General features: G+C 50.9%; 1 protein-coding gene across 2 annotated transcripts in view; it reads left to right on the top strand.

Moving 5' to 3' along the window:
• Window positions 1-15,388, top strand: part of LOC122390979 — a 37,096-nt gene that overhangs the window by 5,188 nt on the left and 16,520 nt on the right. Inside the window, exons 1-3 of one of the 2 annotated variants that reach the window (XM_043384465.1) lie at window positions 353-1,540; window positions 5,676-5,800; window positions 11,037-11,147. In XM_043384465.1, coding sequence (XP_043240400.1) covers window positions 531-1,540; window positions 5,676-5,800; window positions 11,037-11,147 — 1,246 coding nt within the window. In that variant the 5' untranslated portion in view covers window positions 353-530. Of the gene's footprint in view, window positions 1-352; window positions 1,541-5,675; window positions 5,801-11,036; window positions 11,148-15,388 lie in introns of those variants that run through there. The other variant, XM_043384476.1, reaches the window with a different exon arrangement.

The raw sequence follows: 15,388 nt of genomic DNA, 5'->3' as shown, positions 1-15,388 counted from the left end.
AACGGTTGATTCCAGCACTATCAGCTAGAGGACTTGTTGTCAACCCTACAAAATGCGAGATCATCCTGCCACGGTGCTGTAGTGAGCACCAAACGCGGTCTATTATAGAGCGTCTGCACACATTTATCCCTGGGGCTGCCTTAGTAAAAGACATTGAAGCCAGGATGCTTGGAGCGCCAATGATGGATGCGGCTGCCGAGAAAGTAATGGCGGAGAAGAAAAATGACCTGGAGCGGATGGTGGACCGGCTACAGCACATAGATGCGCACTCGGCCTTCTATCTTCTGAGAAATTGTCTGTGGATCCCGAAACTCCAGTATATCCTTCGAGCAGCCCCTGTGTACAGGCGACTAGATCTCCTGCAACCTCTGGACGAGACGCTCCGCGCTGCAGTTTGTAGCATTACTAACGTCGCCTTTAGCCAGGACAGTTGGACACAGGCAGTTTTACCGACTAGATATGGCGGACTAGGCATCAGACGCACGCAAGACCTTGCACTTCCAAGCTACGTAACATCCCTTCACCATTGTATGCAGCTGCTGATGTCGATGCTGCCCGGATCGCTACGCGCCAGACTGTCGGCGGAACAAGAAGTTACCTTGACGGACTGGAGGATGGCGGCTGAGCCAGCGGAACCTCCAACAGGTGACGCTGCACGAAGTCAGCGTGCATGGGACAGCGTACTAGCCGACAAAGTGCGAAGCAGCCTACTGGCCACCGCTACCCAGGTAGAGCAAGCCCGTCTTTTCGCAGCAGGGACGGTGGAGAGCGGAGCATGGTTGCACGCCTTGCCCTCAGCCAGCCTGGGCACGCTGCTGGACCCTCCCACCCTTAGAGTCGCCGTTGCTTTGCGCGTCGGAGCTGAAGTCTGCCAGCCACATAGGTGTCGTTGTGGCTCCCTGGCCGACAGTTTGGGACACCATGCGCTGACCTGCCGTCTGAGCGCGGGACGTCATCCCCGCCACACCGCGCTCAATGACGTGATTAAGCGTGCCCTGCAGACTGTCGGCTTGCCATCTCTTCTTGAGCCCACCGGCATCGATCGTGGTGATGGGAAACGGCCGGACGGCTTGACGCTTTTCCCATTTACTGAGGGAAAATCGCTCGTGTGGGATGCCACTTGCGTCAACACCTACGCGGCTTCCCATCTGCCGGCCACCGCCGCTGCTGCCGGCGCTGCAGCCAGGGACGCTGAGGAGAGAAAGATGCGCAAGTACTCGGGACTGGCTGATCGGTTTCAAATTCAGCCTGTGGCAATTGAAACTAGTGGCGTCTACGGCCCGGCAACAAGCCGCTTCATAAGCCTTTTAGGTGGCCGTTTAGTCAGCGTGACCGGCGACGCGCGTGAATCGTCCTGGCTGCGACAAAGACTAGCGCTGGCTGTAGTCCGTGGCAATGCAGCGAGTGTCCTCCATTCGCCATTTAGCTCTGGTCCCCTGAAGCAGGCAACAGGCGAAACGCACCTCACTGATCCGGCAGAGCGCCACCAGCTCCACGTTGACCCTGAGTGGGCTACCACACCGGATAACACCGCTAGCCGGTCAGCACCCCTCTCAGAGTCACAGGTCGGCGAGAACATAGAGTTATGCTACACCACCACCAGTCCACACCAGTCCAACAGTCACTCTCCACCACCTCCATCAGATGACATCCCTAGTATATCCGCTCGTTTGGCACGTTATCGTGAACTGTTCAGTCGAATGAAACAAGAATTCACGGAGCAAAGACTCGAGAACATGACTAGCCGCGACGTTATGGCCGATCCGGAGCTAGCCTACTACTTAACGCGAAAAGCAAAGGATCGAGCCGTGGACGCAGCAAGTCCAGAGGTTCCAAGAAGGTCGCTAACACCGTGTTGAAGAAACGCCGCGTTGTGAACAAGAAGTCGTGCTAAATGTTCCATCTCTCGTAACAATCATACGCCAGTTTTGGAATTTTGTTGTGCTTTTCACCTGCATAGCCTGAAATTTGGACAAATGGCTGACTTTAATATTTTTGAACGGAAATCAACGAAAATGCCGGACATTAGACGGATATTAGACGTAAATTTTATAAAACTGGCATCACTAATCTGCTACTGCTTTGGGTCGAAAATATTGGCAAAAAAAAAACTGGGAGCGTTGTTTTTTTCGGACCTATCCCTGTCTTCACTGAAATTCTTACACTATGTTCAAATTACCCCACGCTAAAAGTTATTTTGTCATATTTAAAAACAGGTTTCAAAATCAAATTTATTGGATTGAAGGCACTGATTAGGTCATTGTACAACAAAAGTCGTTGCGTATTAGGCGCTAGCAATGCAAGATTTTGTGCTGCAATGAAGTTGCATTGACGTGTTTTTAGGCGTTTTTACTTCCGAAATTGATTTTTTACAGTGTGCGTCAACATCTTCATTCCCTGAAACTTTAAACCCCGTTCATATGATAGCCCTTTTATTTACGATGATTTCCCTCATTGGTCTTATTGTCATGGCCACTTATGGATTTTCCGTAATTTTGTGTTTTTCACACTATGTTCAAATTGCCCCACATGTTCAAATTACCCCACCCTACCCTATCTCGGATTTTTCCTAAAGGTCATATGAGGTCAGGTCATTTTCGTGACCTCACCATTATAAGTCAATGGGCCTGCTATTCAGGCGCCGGGAACGATCTCCAACTTTCTCAAGCACACAGAATCGTGATTTGATGCACTCCTTGCAAGGTTAGATGCGTCACTTTTGCAATGTTGCCCTTGCGTGACGTCATTTATGACGTCATCAAGGTCATATTAGCTTTTCGTCAATAACTCCCGATCAAATTGAGCTAGCGAGTCGGGAAAGCCACCAATGGACTCAGAAAGACCTGCCTAATCGAATGATATGAGACATGACCTTTTTCGACCAACTTCGTGACCTGGGGGCGCTGACCTGACCTTGACCTGAGGTCAACACCCTAAGTTGACCTGACCCGAACAAAAAGTATATCATTCGACGCGCCTGAGCGAGGCAGACACGATGCTGACAAAATCGGCGCTATGCGGCCGTTTTTTGCGAAGTTATTCACCAAAAACTGAACCGCACCTCGGGGCACTTGACCTGACCTCAGAGGTTACCGTTTGACCTAGGACCTTAAAATCGGGTACCAATCTCTGCGTCTCGTAACGGCGCACACGCTCGTTTTTTTCCGCGACGCGCTAGCTCCACCAGGGGCGAAACGGCGAGGGGGGTCATACCCGCCCCCCCCCCTCGGCCGGCGCGTATGTAGAAAACCAATAGGTCCGGCGAGGGTTAAATTGACCTAGAATACCTACTGCATATCCGGTGACCCGATCTTAAATAGGTCATGATCGATCATGCATTACATAATTCATACGCTTCATACCTACTGTTTGTATTCATCTTTTGCGCAGCGGAAGCTTAGGACAGAAACAGAATAGGATAGAAATTCCGATGCACATTGCTATTCTGGGATACAAATACGCCAAAGGTTCTCTTATGGAACCCTCGAAATCTCTCGGAACTCAGCCGATCATAACAAATTTAAGAGGCACGCAGCTCGTCCAACTACCGCATCAGCTCCCACTGTTGTTGTTTGCGGGTACAGCAGTGACGGCGCAGTGATTTCCGCTGGCCGGCGACGGTGTCGAGATGGCGTGCCACGGCGCCGTACGGTGCGGGCTCTGTCAGTCGGTCCCGGCGCGTGCCAGGGCGGCCGGCCCTCGGCGGTCGGCCGCGGGTCCGGCGGGCGGTAGTGGCGGGTGGCGGCCTGGGCGGGTGTTTGGAGGTCATTTGAATATTGGTTTGTAATAACTTGATAGCTTGTGTTTCAACGCGTATGACAAAATGGTTCTATTGAACCGTAGTGAAGCGGGTTTTTATTTTGATCTATGTACTGGTCGGACGGCAGCGCGCGGCCGGCGTCTCGTCTCGGCTCGGCCACGGTCTAGTTTGTCGCTCGTCCACTACCGTCTCCTCGCCGGGGGACCGTTTACAAACGCAGTCGCTTTGTCACTGACGGTCGCTCCGGTCCTCCCACGGGAACGAGACATTAGTCTTGTGCCAACTCCTGCGTCGAGGAATTCTCCAGGACTTGAAAGAAATTGCCTTCCGTAATTCGACAAAGTACGAGATCACTGACCACGTTGTTGCAGATACCATGCAACATAAATCATGTAGCTCAATACGAGGGGATAGGCGTCGTTGTGTCGAATCAAAGCAATCAACATCATTCTATTTCCTCTCCATCTCTTTCTCTCTTCTTTCCCACTTAATTTTGCCCTTTATTTCTTTCTCTCTTGCGTTTTCTATCATGCGTAGACCGCAGTTATTACTCAGAACCGTGCAAGTGCAGCGCAACCTTGAAAAAAGAATGAATCGTTCAGTCTAGTTGCTCGAAACTAGAAAGTCATAACAATTATATCACTACCCAGTAACAATCCACCTTGCACATGCGTCTCAATTGTGCCACTTAGGTTTAGGGTAGACCGGGGCAAGTCGCCCCGCCGAGGTAAAACGCCTCACCGATGTTTCTCGGAACTGGCAAGGATCTGGGGAAATATTCTCTCTTCTATAAAACGTGCACTATATGATCATTATATGAGCAGACTGGAAAGAAATTGTGATGACTCCTTAGGGAGATATAGCCAAAAATGTGTTTTTGGAGTGATTTTTATATTTTGTTGTCAGGTTATGCATCATGGCGTTCTTTTATGGTCCACATCAGGTTAACGACTTTTATGTATTTTGAACAACTATTATCTAACGCTTATAATGCCGGGTTGGTTCGTGTTAAATTATGTCTTGCTTGAGTGCAAGGCGTTGTTTTCTGACTGAACTACGTGATGGGGTAAAACGCCCCAGTAGGTCGCGGGGCAAAAAGCCCCATGGGGCGTTTTGCCTCATGTGTTGTTCGTACTACCTACTTCCTAATGTTCGGTAGCTGGCAACCAGTAAGTTTCTATGCATTTATGTGTAGTTTTCTCAGCAACCGGATGGCAAAGGAAGTATTTGGTTGACAGTTGCATGGCAATAATTTATTATTTGGCCTTATGAGGCAGGTGAAAAACCTGCTCATACAATAGTGTCATAGCTGAACACCTGATAGGATGGAAGGTGCTAACTTCAGTGTCGTGCCTCCCAAGGTCTAACGGACCTCTCATATAAGATTTGGTCAACTAGCATGTTTAATCTTTAATCTAGAGTCTGGGGCTTCTTGCCCCGGGCCGTGGGGCGTTTTGCCCTGGGGTTGGGGCAAAATGCCCCATTTGCAGTTGCTTCACAAATCACTTCATAGCTGGGAGTTCGATCATAAGTGAATGAATTTGAGGGGTGGAATTTAAAGTAAAATGTCCAAAGAACGCATTGAGCACAAATTTGGCCTTGCAGGTGATGTAGGACAAAAGTTATGTAGCAAAATAAATTATCTGGGGCGTCTTGCCCCAGGCTACCCTACCCATGTCCAGCTGTGATTTATTGGTAAATACATTAGTATGGCTCATGCATGCTCAGACTTCAGTGGGACTGTCTTTATTCCATGGGCGTCTACGGTGCAGGGCCCTGTAAATAGTTGATACGGCTGCTGTCGGTTATTGAATCCATGGCCGTCCCAGACGCCTCCCCGGTTCGTGAGGGTCGGTCTGTGGGGCCGTCTGTATCAATATCTGTCCATAACTGACCACCTCCTGTGTGATTTCAGTCTGGAATGGATACTGGACGACCAGGTGGGCGTGGTCACCATTGACGGCGAGCAGCCCGACAACAAAACAGTCTTCCTCGTGCCCATGAACGGCGGAATCTGGACACTCTGCGTGTCTCTGTCAGGTGAGAAATCTGGACACTCTGCGTGTTTTGTCAGGTAAGAATGACACAGGACACCCCGTTTCCACGGTCACTGTCTGGCAAGGGGAAACTATGCATTGAACAGGTGATTCGTTTTGGGCTCGGCGTGGTCTAGCTATCACCCTGTTGCCACTTTTTGCTCCTCCTCCCGACAGGTGCACCTGTCCTGATCGAATAGATTAGCGAGGAATGGACTAGCGTATGGACCGTGGAGTGATGGGGTAGTCGTGCCACTAAATCTCTCTTGTCTATTTTTTCATTTGATTGATAAAAAATGTTTCCTGTACTTACAAGAAATACTAGGCATGAGTGAGTAAGTACGCTAGATGTTGCTAAGAGAAATCATTCAAAAAGTCAAGTGCCTGCTTGTAAGACATTCAAAACTGAGGCATGATAGCCGATGACCAATATCTGACCGCTAACCGGACTCAATCATAGACAATGTGGGTAGGCACTAGGCGGTCTGTTCACAATGGTGTTAATGTCACGCCCTCACCCCATATCGGCCCGTTGACGAGGTGCGAGTCTGTCGGCGTTGTCTCTATCGCCGGCGGGGGGCCGTTCGGATCCGTCGGATCGATCCCTGACGCCATGCAGTATGCATATCACAAGGCCAATCTCTCAGCGGCCGATCGGCGGCGACACGCGCTCCCTGCCCCGGATAATTACCCGAGCAGCGCGCAGCAACACAGCAGGAAACAGAGCTGCCGTGGTTCTCCCGCCGGTTGCAAACTGCGGTGGCTTATGTGGACTTCTTCTGCCGACTTTTTATCTGGTACGGCCAGACACAGTCAAAGTTAAATCATTGGAATCGATGGACTAACGCTCTTCGAGACCCTATGGTTCCTATTCTTGCCGACCGGTCTACAGAACTGGGGTCAGTCCGTCTCCATACCTACCCCACCTATCCATCCGTTTGTCAATAAATGGACGTCCGCTTAACTTACGGCTTTTACCAAAAGAAATCACGCGGAGGTGAAGTATTGCCGCATTTTCGGGAGCATTCAATACTGATCAATTTGGTAGCGTTCACCTTTTGGCTTTGGAACAGAACATCCGTTCTGGTTCAAAGCCAAGCCCACAACAAATCACGTTAGCTCACAAAACACACGTGTCTAAGCATCGCAAAGCAGTTATAATGCAACCACCATGCATTGTATGTACATACTAGGAACATCGCGCACTATCTCTGGAATTGAATCCGATCAAATGTGTGGCGCCGAGCTTACGTCACGTCTAATGTGTCTGGGACTCGGATGTCTCCGTGGCCATAATACCTGAAAATCGGATTCATTTAGCTCATTCCGTCTCAATGCCTCGGCGGGCTTTGAAGCGTCCCGTCGGCACCCAGCTCCGATAGCCGTCGGACGGCCGGTCGGTCCGGCGCTGTTTCAGGCCGGGTATTCAATCGGCCGGGCCCGCGGCCAATGTCGGGCCAATGGCGGCGCCACGAGACTGCGGAACTCGGATTGGCCGCTCCAATAGTCGGCGTGGATGTCACCCGATGAGGCGAATAATCAGAGTCACGTGACACCGAATTCGGGCGGGGTGCCAGCGCTCACACCGTGCTGCGAAATGGGACGTACGGCGCCGCTATAGTGCCCTGCTAATGGCTGTAAACATTGGAGAAAAATCATCCGTTGTGAATGAAATCAATTGAGCTTAATCTTCAATTTAAATCAAAACACGAAATAAACACACCTGTGCTTCGCTGCAATACCGCTTATTAAGGCTGCCAGAACGTTGCAAACAACATCTTTAAAATGTATCGTATGTCGTCTTAACCCTAGAACGCCTAGGGGGGGGGTTGTATCAACCCCCCCCCTGAGGTTTTTTCGAAGTGCACGCTAAACGGCTTGTCGTAGCGGGCTGAAATTTTCAATACCCTCTGGGGCAACCTTTGCGCATCTTTTGCCGAAAAAAAATTGATCGGGTCATGTCAGGTCACGGAGTTATGACGTCATAAGAGGTACAGCCTCCGGCCGACAGTTACCAAACGTGTGCGCCGAATCCCTAGGTTTTCTGCCGGTGATACCCACATTGTTTGATGGATCATGATGAAACTTCCCATGCATGTTGGGGCAAGCATTGGCTATCGTGTGGTGCAAGAAAATTGACCGGGTCAGGTCAGGTCACGGAGCTATGACGTCACAAGAGGAACAGCGTCCGGTACTATTTTTGAAAAGCGCCCGAACCACTATTTTGCTAATTCTTGTCACCTCAATGGGAATATGCAGCAATATTAGCTTCTTTAGGGAGCAAATGGACCTCCCAAATCCAAAAATACAATCAGATTTCAAAAATTTAAATTTTGATTTTTCGAATTTCTGCCGCCGACTGTGACCTTGCCGACTTCCGGCGCTCCCAACGCGCCATTTTTAGAGCTAGGGAAACGAAATACATACCAAACGATAGAGAATTGATCAAGGAACACGATAGTGAAGGTTTCAAGTCGATATCTCCCACCGTTTTGCCGCAATCGCCGCGGAGAGTTGAAAAAGTTTGATTTTTTCGGAAAATTTGACCTTTGACCGGTCATAAGTAGGTCAAATGTTGACCTAGGACCAAAAAATATACCACCAATCGCGAGATCTCGTTGAGAGCAATCCGTTGGTTTTTTCCGCTAAGCTCTACGACCTTCCGTTTCGAAACGCCAGGGGGGGGGTCGTAACAACCCCCCCCCCCTGGTCGTTCGTGTTATGAGAAATGGCCTGGTCGTGCGAGGGTTAAATCGTTGAACTCGCTTCGCTGCAGCGAAGATTACTTTCTTTCTCAAGGGATGCATTGGCCTAAAGTGCAGCAAGGAACACTCTGATTAATGATAAAGAAAATTGCTCCTTGTGGCACGATGACAAACTACTGGTAAACGAGCAGAAATGCGGTCATGAGACGTGTGGCTGTAAAATTATATCAGTAGCAGCTTAGCAAAAAAGCATCAGGGGATGGAGACCGAAAAATTATCACTGAATGAAGATTAACTTTAACAACCATTGTTGCTATCACATAGACTTATAAAATGTCATTTAATAACATTTTACACTTCTCCATATTTCTCACCCGCTGGGTCTATGAACGGTTTGCGTCTAAAAACTATTTCAACTCTTTGTGCCCCATCGTTCTCAGTGATTCCCCTATTGTTGATTCTTAAGAGGTGAGAGAGGTAAAAGAAAGAATCAAAAATTACTAAACGATCATTTGTTTTTATAATGCAAAGGTAAAGGGCTCACATTTTCACAACTATCAAGAACACGTCTATAATAAATGAGTGTTACCTTTGCAAAAAATATTGGTACCTGTTTGACTTCAGACGTGTACTTTTCATGCTCCAGCTTTCGTAAAAGAAAGTTATAATTGCTGCATGCGACGCTCCTCGCTACTCTGCGTGGAAAATGCACGGTTCTCTACTGTACTATTCGTAGAAATATTCGCTGGGTCAAAAGTCTGACCTTTTTGAGGAAAGCGTGAATACTTAAACCCATCATGGCATTAAGACGATGAAGCATAGGTCAACGGCATGGCCTTAGGCCTGTGGCGTGTCAAACTGAACCACCTATACGAAGGCAAGCACGAGCCGGTTATTTGGTGAGACGGGTCAGCGAGGACCGACTGTGGAATGTGAAGGGCGCCCTGACCCCTCACTCAATAAGCTCCCAAGGTATCTAGGGAGGACGTCTTGGCAATGATCCGGTGTGCCTGAAAATTTTTGAGTGACTTCGTGATGAGCATTTCACCCGCAACGAATAGCTGAAATGATATCAGTGTTAAAATGAGAAAGAACTTTTCATTCCTGGTCAATCCAATTCCGTACAACTAATCCACCAGTGCAGCAGGCGGGTTGCATTCCGGACCGCCCGCTGTCGGCCGCTGTCGAGTCTCCGCTCTCACTGAGCACAGTTCATCCCGACCGCCCCGGGCGGCGGGCGAGGGTCGTCTGTCACTCCCGTTTGATGCGCGACGTCCCGGCCGGACCTTCCGTCACCGACCGACCGTCGCTGTCGATGGGGTGTCATCACCGCCACCTCTGCCGACCGTCGGACGACCCTCGCCCGGAGACTGGCCGGGAGGTGACCTCTCCCCTTTCCATGGCGAGGGTATAGCTCCTCCCCCTCCTGGCGGGAGCTGAATACTCCCTTCCCATGCCTAATCTCAGCCGACGACTTACCTCAGATCATCACATGCATACAATTGCCTTCAATAAGTGCATAACCTATAATCCCTCTCCTCCAATACCAACAATCGCGGTTTTAATTCGGCTGTAATTCGGCTGTAATTCGGCTTTAATTCGGCTGTAGAAGCCAAATTAAAACCGCGTAGCAACAAAGAAGTTAAGTTTGTATCTATCCACCAGACACGATGCGCCAGAGTACAACGCAAAAACATGCCTATAGAAGCGCAGTGCCCAGATATCATCTATTGCTGAAAAGTGCACGGTTGTATGAGGAGACGACCTGGTGTAAGCCTAGCGTGGGGACGCCAGCCCAGCCCGGCGGGATGTTTCGCTGAGGGGCAGACGAGCTCGTTAAGCTGCGGCCAACTTCTCCGATAGAGGCTGAGCTCATAAATGGCAGAGGAGCACGACCGTCCCGGTCGGAAGGCGCAGCAAACTTTCACCACTGAGCGGCGGTAAGGGTCGCCGCTCAGAACGACACCGGTACATAACGGCACTGAGACACGGGACGGACAAACTCCGAGACACCGCTCCCAATTTGGGCCCGTCCTCTTGCCCAGTGATAATCCGCTTTCAGAATTTCAATTGTGAAACACGCTAAAATTAGAGCGCTGAGAACTGGAGCCTGACGACAGACCGAGCTGCGCGCAGCGGGCGGGGTTGGCGGCCCGCCGGGTGTAATGCGGCACAGCATAACTGCAGGCGGCTGACACTAGAGCCATCTAGGGGCAGGTATATGAACCTTCCACGCATCTGTTTGCCCGCGCGCCAAGGTGGATCGTTTTCTTAGGGAAGGATATTTATTTGCACGGTACCTACTACTTATAAAGGATAAGTAATATTTTCTTGGTGTTTATGATTTGCTTATAGAGTGATTTCACGTAGTGACTCACTCTGTACTTTCGACTTGTGGTTGCCGAGTTTCTCTGACGTTGTCATATCAAACATTTAGCGATGCCAGAGCCCGCACACGCTTCTGTCGGCCCGTTTTAGTCGTGCCCTGTCCAGTCCAGTGTCCTCCCAGCTCACCTCGTTCTGTGTGTTCGACAGAGAGCCAGCGGCGGACACTGCGCGAAGAGGGTTTCCACCACCCCATGTGCACCAACTACCTGTCTCCGGAGCTGCTGTCACGCGGAGAGCTGCGAAACGACTGGATTCACAGTGAGTAGCCGCTAACGACTGAATTCACAGTGAGTAACCGCCAACGACTGTATTCACAGTAAGTAGCCGCCAACGACTGGATTCACAGTAAGTAGCCGCCAACGGCTGTATTCACAGTAAGTAGCCGCCAACGGCTGTATTCACAGTGAGTAGCCGGGCTACGAAACGACTGGATTCACAGTGAGTAGCCGGGCTACGAAACGACTGGATTCACAGTAAATGGCAGGGCGATGGGAATGTACTCGCCGCCAGTTTAGAGACTGCGAAAATGTATTCCCGTCAGGTCGCAGTCAGAGAGACTCCATAAAACTGGATTCAGGGGTTTTTCGGACGGCAATGATGCTAGGATGGGCTATGGAAGCTGTAAGATGGCCATGAAGCCGTAAAATGACGGTGATATGGGGGTGAATGCGCTATGCAGTATGCAGTGTGATGGCAGCCGTCAGTTGCTGATAACTGTATTGGCACCCGTCTGGATCGTACTGAGAACACAACCTCGTGATGTAGGAATGCCTCAATCGGGCTTTATATAGTGATCCATGATCAACAACTTTAAAATGTCAAAAGCCCGACCTTGTTGCTTATAACTAACATGATTTTCATTTACATTTTACTAGGACTCAAACAAATGACTTTGCCAGTGGTCGGTCAACACCAAATTGGCTGTAACTAAGCACATTTATATTGTAGGCATACCCGCATAGCCGTCTCCAAACGGCCGAACAGCCCTGCTAAGCGCCCACGACTGGGTCTCCAACCGCAGTGGTATATGTGAGCGGGTGACGGCGAGACCTGCCGCGGAGTCTGAGTGGGCCGGTTCCTGGCGTTGACGGCGGCGCTGACAGTTTCAGCGGGCTGTGAGCTCCTCGGTGCGCCGTGTGACTGGCGATGTTGATTTCCCGAGTGGTTTGCTGCAGTGAGTCGGGCGCGGTTCGCGGTACTGCCCGCTCGGCCGGACATTTATACGAGCTGTGCCGTCTCAGTGAGCCATTCAGCGACTCGTAACTCGGCTCCGCGGGGCGTCGGTGGCTCGGAGCCACCGCGTCCTGAGCCGGCGGGGAACCGTGACAATCCGCGGGCCAACAGAGTCACGACAGCCAGCAGCGCAACAAAGCTGCGGCAGCCCACGGCGCTCCAACAAAGTGCCATGGCAGCAGCTCGAGGCCCAACAAAGAGCAGCGAACGGACGCTCAATCAGTCCGCGCTGGGAACTTCGGAGAAAAGCCGTGATAATTAATATGGCTAATGAAAGCCACCTGCCATTCGCTTTGAACTTACATACCGGAGACCGGAAACTAAGTGAATGTCTCTGGCTTTGATGTTGGTCTTTCTGCAGCACGTGCCACTGAACCGTCTGAAAGGTCACATGTGACAACGGGACCCCTCAGGCGCCCCGCCGGGTGTCTGGGTGTGCCCACTCCACTCACCGGCCCCCTGTCCAGGGCCTCTGTTCGGCCAGGTCACGGGTTGGTCTGGCCGACCAGGCGAGACACCGGCGTATTCTGAGCTCGGCTAATGGTGACGAATGGTCGCCGGCCGACGGATGGGGTGCGCTGTGCCCGCGGCGGTCCCGCCGGTGCTTGGCGGGCCTCCCTCCGCTGGGCCAGTCGTCTCAGAGGAGGCCGACTGCAGTGGTAATGGACATTGGACAAGGTGCCCCATCGGAACCGGAAGAGCAAAGGGAGGGAACGAGGGAGCAGCTGCACGCGCGTGCAGTGGTGACTTTTTGTACCGGTCCAGCACGGGTCCAGGACATTAAAGGGACCCTCCCACCTTCAAAAAAATTTATGAATTGGCATGAAAGTGATGTCGCTCGGTTCAGAAAGAGCGAAAACGAATATCTACCAAATTTCACCGAAAAATATTCACCGGTTTTCAAGATATTAGACTTTTACTTTTGTTTACTTTTTGGGATCTCCGCTGTTCCTAGCGACTTTATTTAAAAGTGCGGCATTTGTTGCGCGCAACGCAGCATATATCACCGCGTGCTACAAAACGTTTTAGTCAAACATTTAACGGACGTTCGAAAGCCTGATGACGTCATCAGATTCCCGTAATGGTTAAGAGATAGGGACCACGCTGGTCCCACCCTGCAAGTAAAGGGAAGAAATTTCTTGAACACCATAAAGCTGCGGGGGTTGCGACCAGGATAAATGGTGGTTTCTGAGCCTGGCCGCAAACTTGGCTATCTCAACTCAAAACTAATGTTAAGGTGGGAGGGTCCCTTTAACCATTTCAAAGATTTGCAACCACCCGTCTTTTTTAAGTGGGATACATGATTTGGTTGAAATACTTATTTATTACATGTGTTGATGTCGGTCTGTTTTCAAAATTGCAAAACATGCCCAAAACTGACAGAATATACCAACCTCAAAATATTTTCATGAGATTGAATTGTAACCGCAAAGAATGAAATGCACTGCGACCAATAACTCTTATGAATCAATAACCTCAACATTTACCTCAACACTAATTTTTATTTCCGAATGCTACGAGGGAGCACAAAATACCATACTCATTCGTCCCCGATGACCTCGCCCTACAATCTGCCGGATATTGGTACATTTCAATCGGCGTGAATAGCCTTATTGACGATAGAAGCGTCACGGCTGCTGTCCGATGGGGCGGCTGGCGCTGCCCGGCACGTGACTAAATGCACGCGGCGCCCACGGTAAATGGCCGTACTACCTCACCCCCGATCGGGTGGGCCGATGACGGCGCGCCGTGGCGTCAACAAGCCGCCCCCGGTTGGATGACGAGCAATCGACCGGCTTCACCGACCGGCGGCGCGCCAGAAATGCCTGTGGTCACGACCACCTGATCGGGGGGGGGGGAAGGGGGGTGACCTGGTCTCAGCGGCTGCGTGTGTAGCGGCACGGCGGTGGCGCTGGTACCCGGAACACCTCTATCCGGCACGCCAGCGAACGACAATGTTTTACGGTAATGTTATGTGTGACATGGAATGTTTATGTTGCGCTGTACCAGGTGTGCCGGTTGTTGGCCTTTCACACAGGGAGGTGGCGAAGAGCATCGCTGACGGTTATAATTCTCCAGTTTATTTGTACTTGCAATAACTTTAGAGGCGTTCCATGTGAATGGCTGATTTATATGTGAGAGCATGCCAGGTGTGCAGCCGTTATTTAGAGTCCATGGACTTACCTGCAGCGCTGCACCGGTGAACGACGATAGTTAAAACGCTTCTGTCTCGTCTCCTGAACCGCGTTGCAGCTGGCAACAGGCGGTGTTCTTTGGACACTTTTTGGAGTCAAGTCAGAGTCAAGATCCGAGGTTACAGAAAGTTTCAAAAACAACAGGAAGGGCCAGAACGTTCCGGAAAAAAATAATCAAAACCAGCAACGTCAGTCGGACCCAGTAAAAAGCCAATTCCAAAGACAAATAAAAGAAGAAATTCTTCCAATCACCCCCCATGCACCCCCAATGAACAGTAGACTGTCAATTGCCCACCATCCACCGTCCAGCGGGCAGTTGCCGCCTCAGCACCGCGCGCCCCTCGGGACGCCGACCCGGCAGTGACCTTTGCACGGCCCAGCCCAGTCGTAACCCCGTCACCCAGCGCAGCCCCGGGCCGGTTCATAAGCGCAGAGTGGTCACTAGCGACCGATGAACATCGGCGAGTGTTTCAACTTTCAACTGGGCCGTCGCTGACAGTTGGTCGCTACACTGGGTGACACAGTGGATGTTCATCGTGCATTTCACAGCACATGTCAAACTTCTGTCCCTCCGCGAAACCCCATAATAGTTACAGACGTCAACGTTCACACCTAGGAAACGCGCAAAACTCACAAGCGCAGCCGATAACGATTCTGCGACCTCCAAATAATGACAGTAATCCCACGGACACCTTGACGGAACCCCGGCAAGGTCGGTACGGATCGATATTCCGGGGACATCGCTCGCCACCGCTGAGGGGCCACCGTCCCTCCCCCGTTGGATGGACTAGCCGACAGTTCGACCGTGGACCTGCTGTTGACTCGGTGGCCGTTGGGAAAGGCCGAGCTCGCAGGTGTGTCGATTCCGGCCTGCACGCACGGAGCGAACCGCCCCGACTCCTGACCCCTGACAAGGAGACAGAGACCACTAGAAGCTGTGATACGGCACCGGAACGCACACCGGCTTCACCCGGAAATCAACTGATGAATGAGTAGAAGCCCCACAGGTTTGTGTGTGGATGTCAGGCCTGATATCACAGTGTGGGACCTGAGTTGCATTGATCCAACCTG

Source organism: Amphibalanus amphitrite, unplaced genomic scaffold (genome assembly GCF_019059575.1).
Source record: "Amphibalanus amphitrite isolate SeventyFive unplaced genomic scaffold, NRLGWU_Aamphi_draft 000021F_arrow, whole genome shotgun sequence".
In the NCBI taxonomy this organism is placed as follows: Eukaryota; Metazoa; Arthropoda; class Thecostraca; order Balanomorpha; family Balanidae; genus Amphibalanus; species Amphibalanus amphitrite.
The sequence above is the reverse complement of the archived record's forward strand: the minus strand, read 5'-3'. Positions and strand labels throughout refer to the sequence as shown.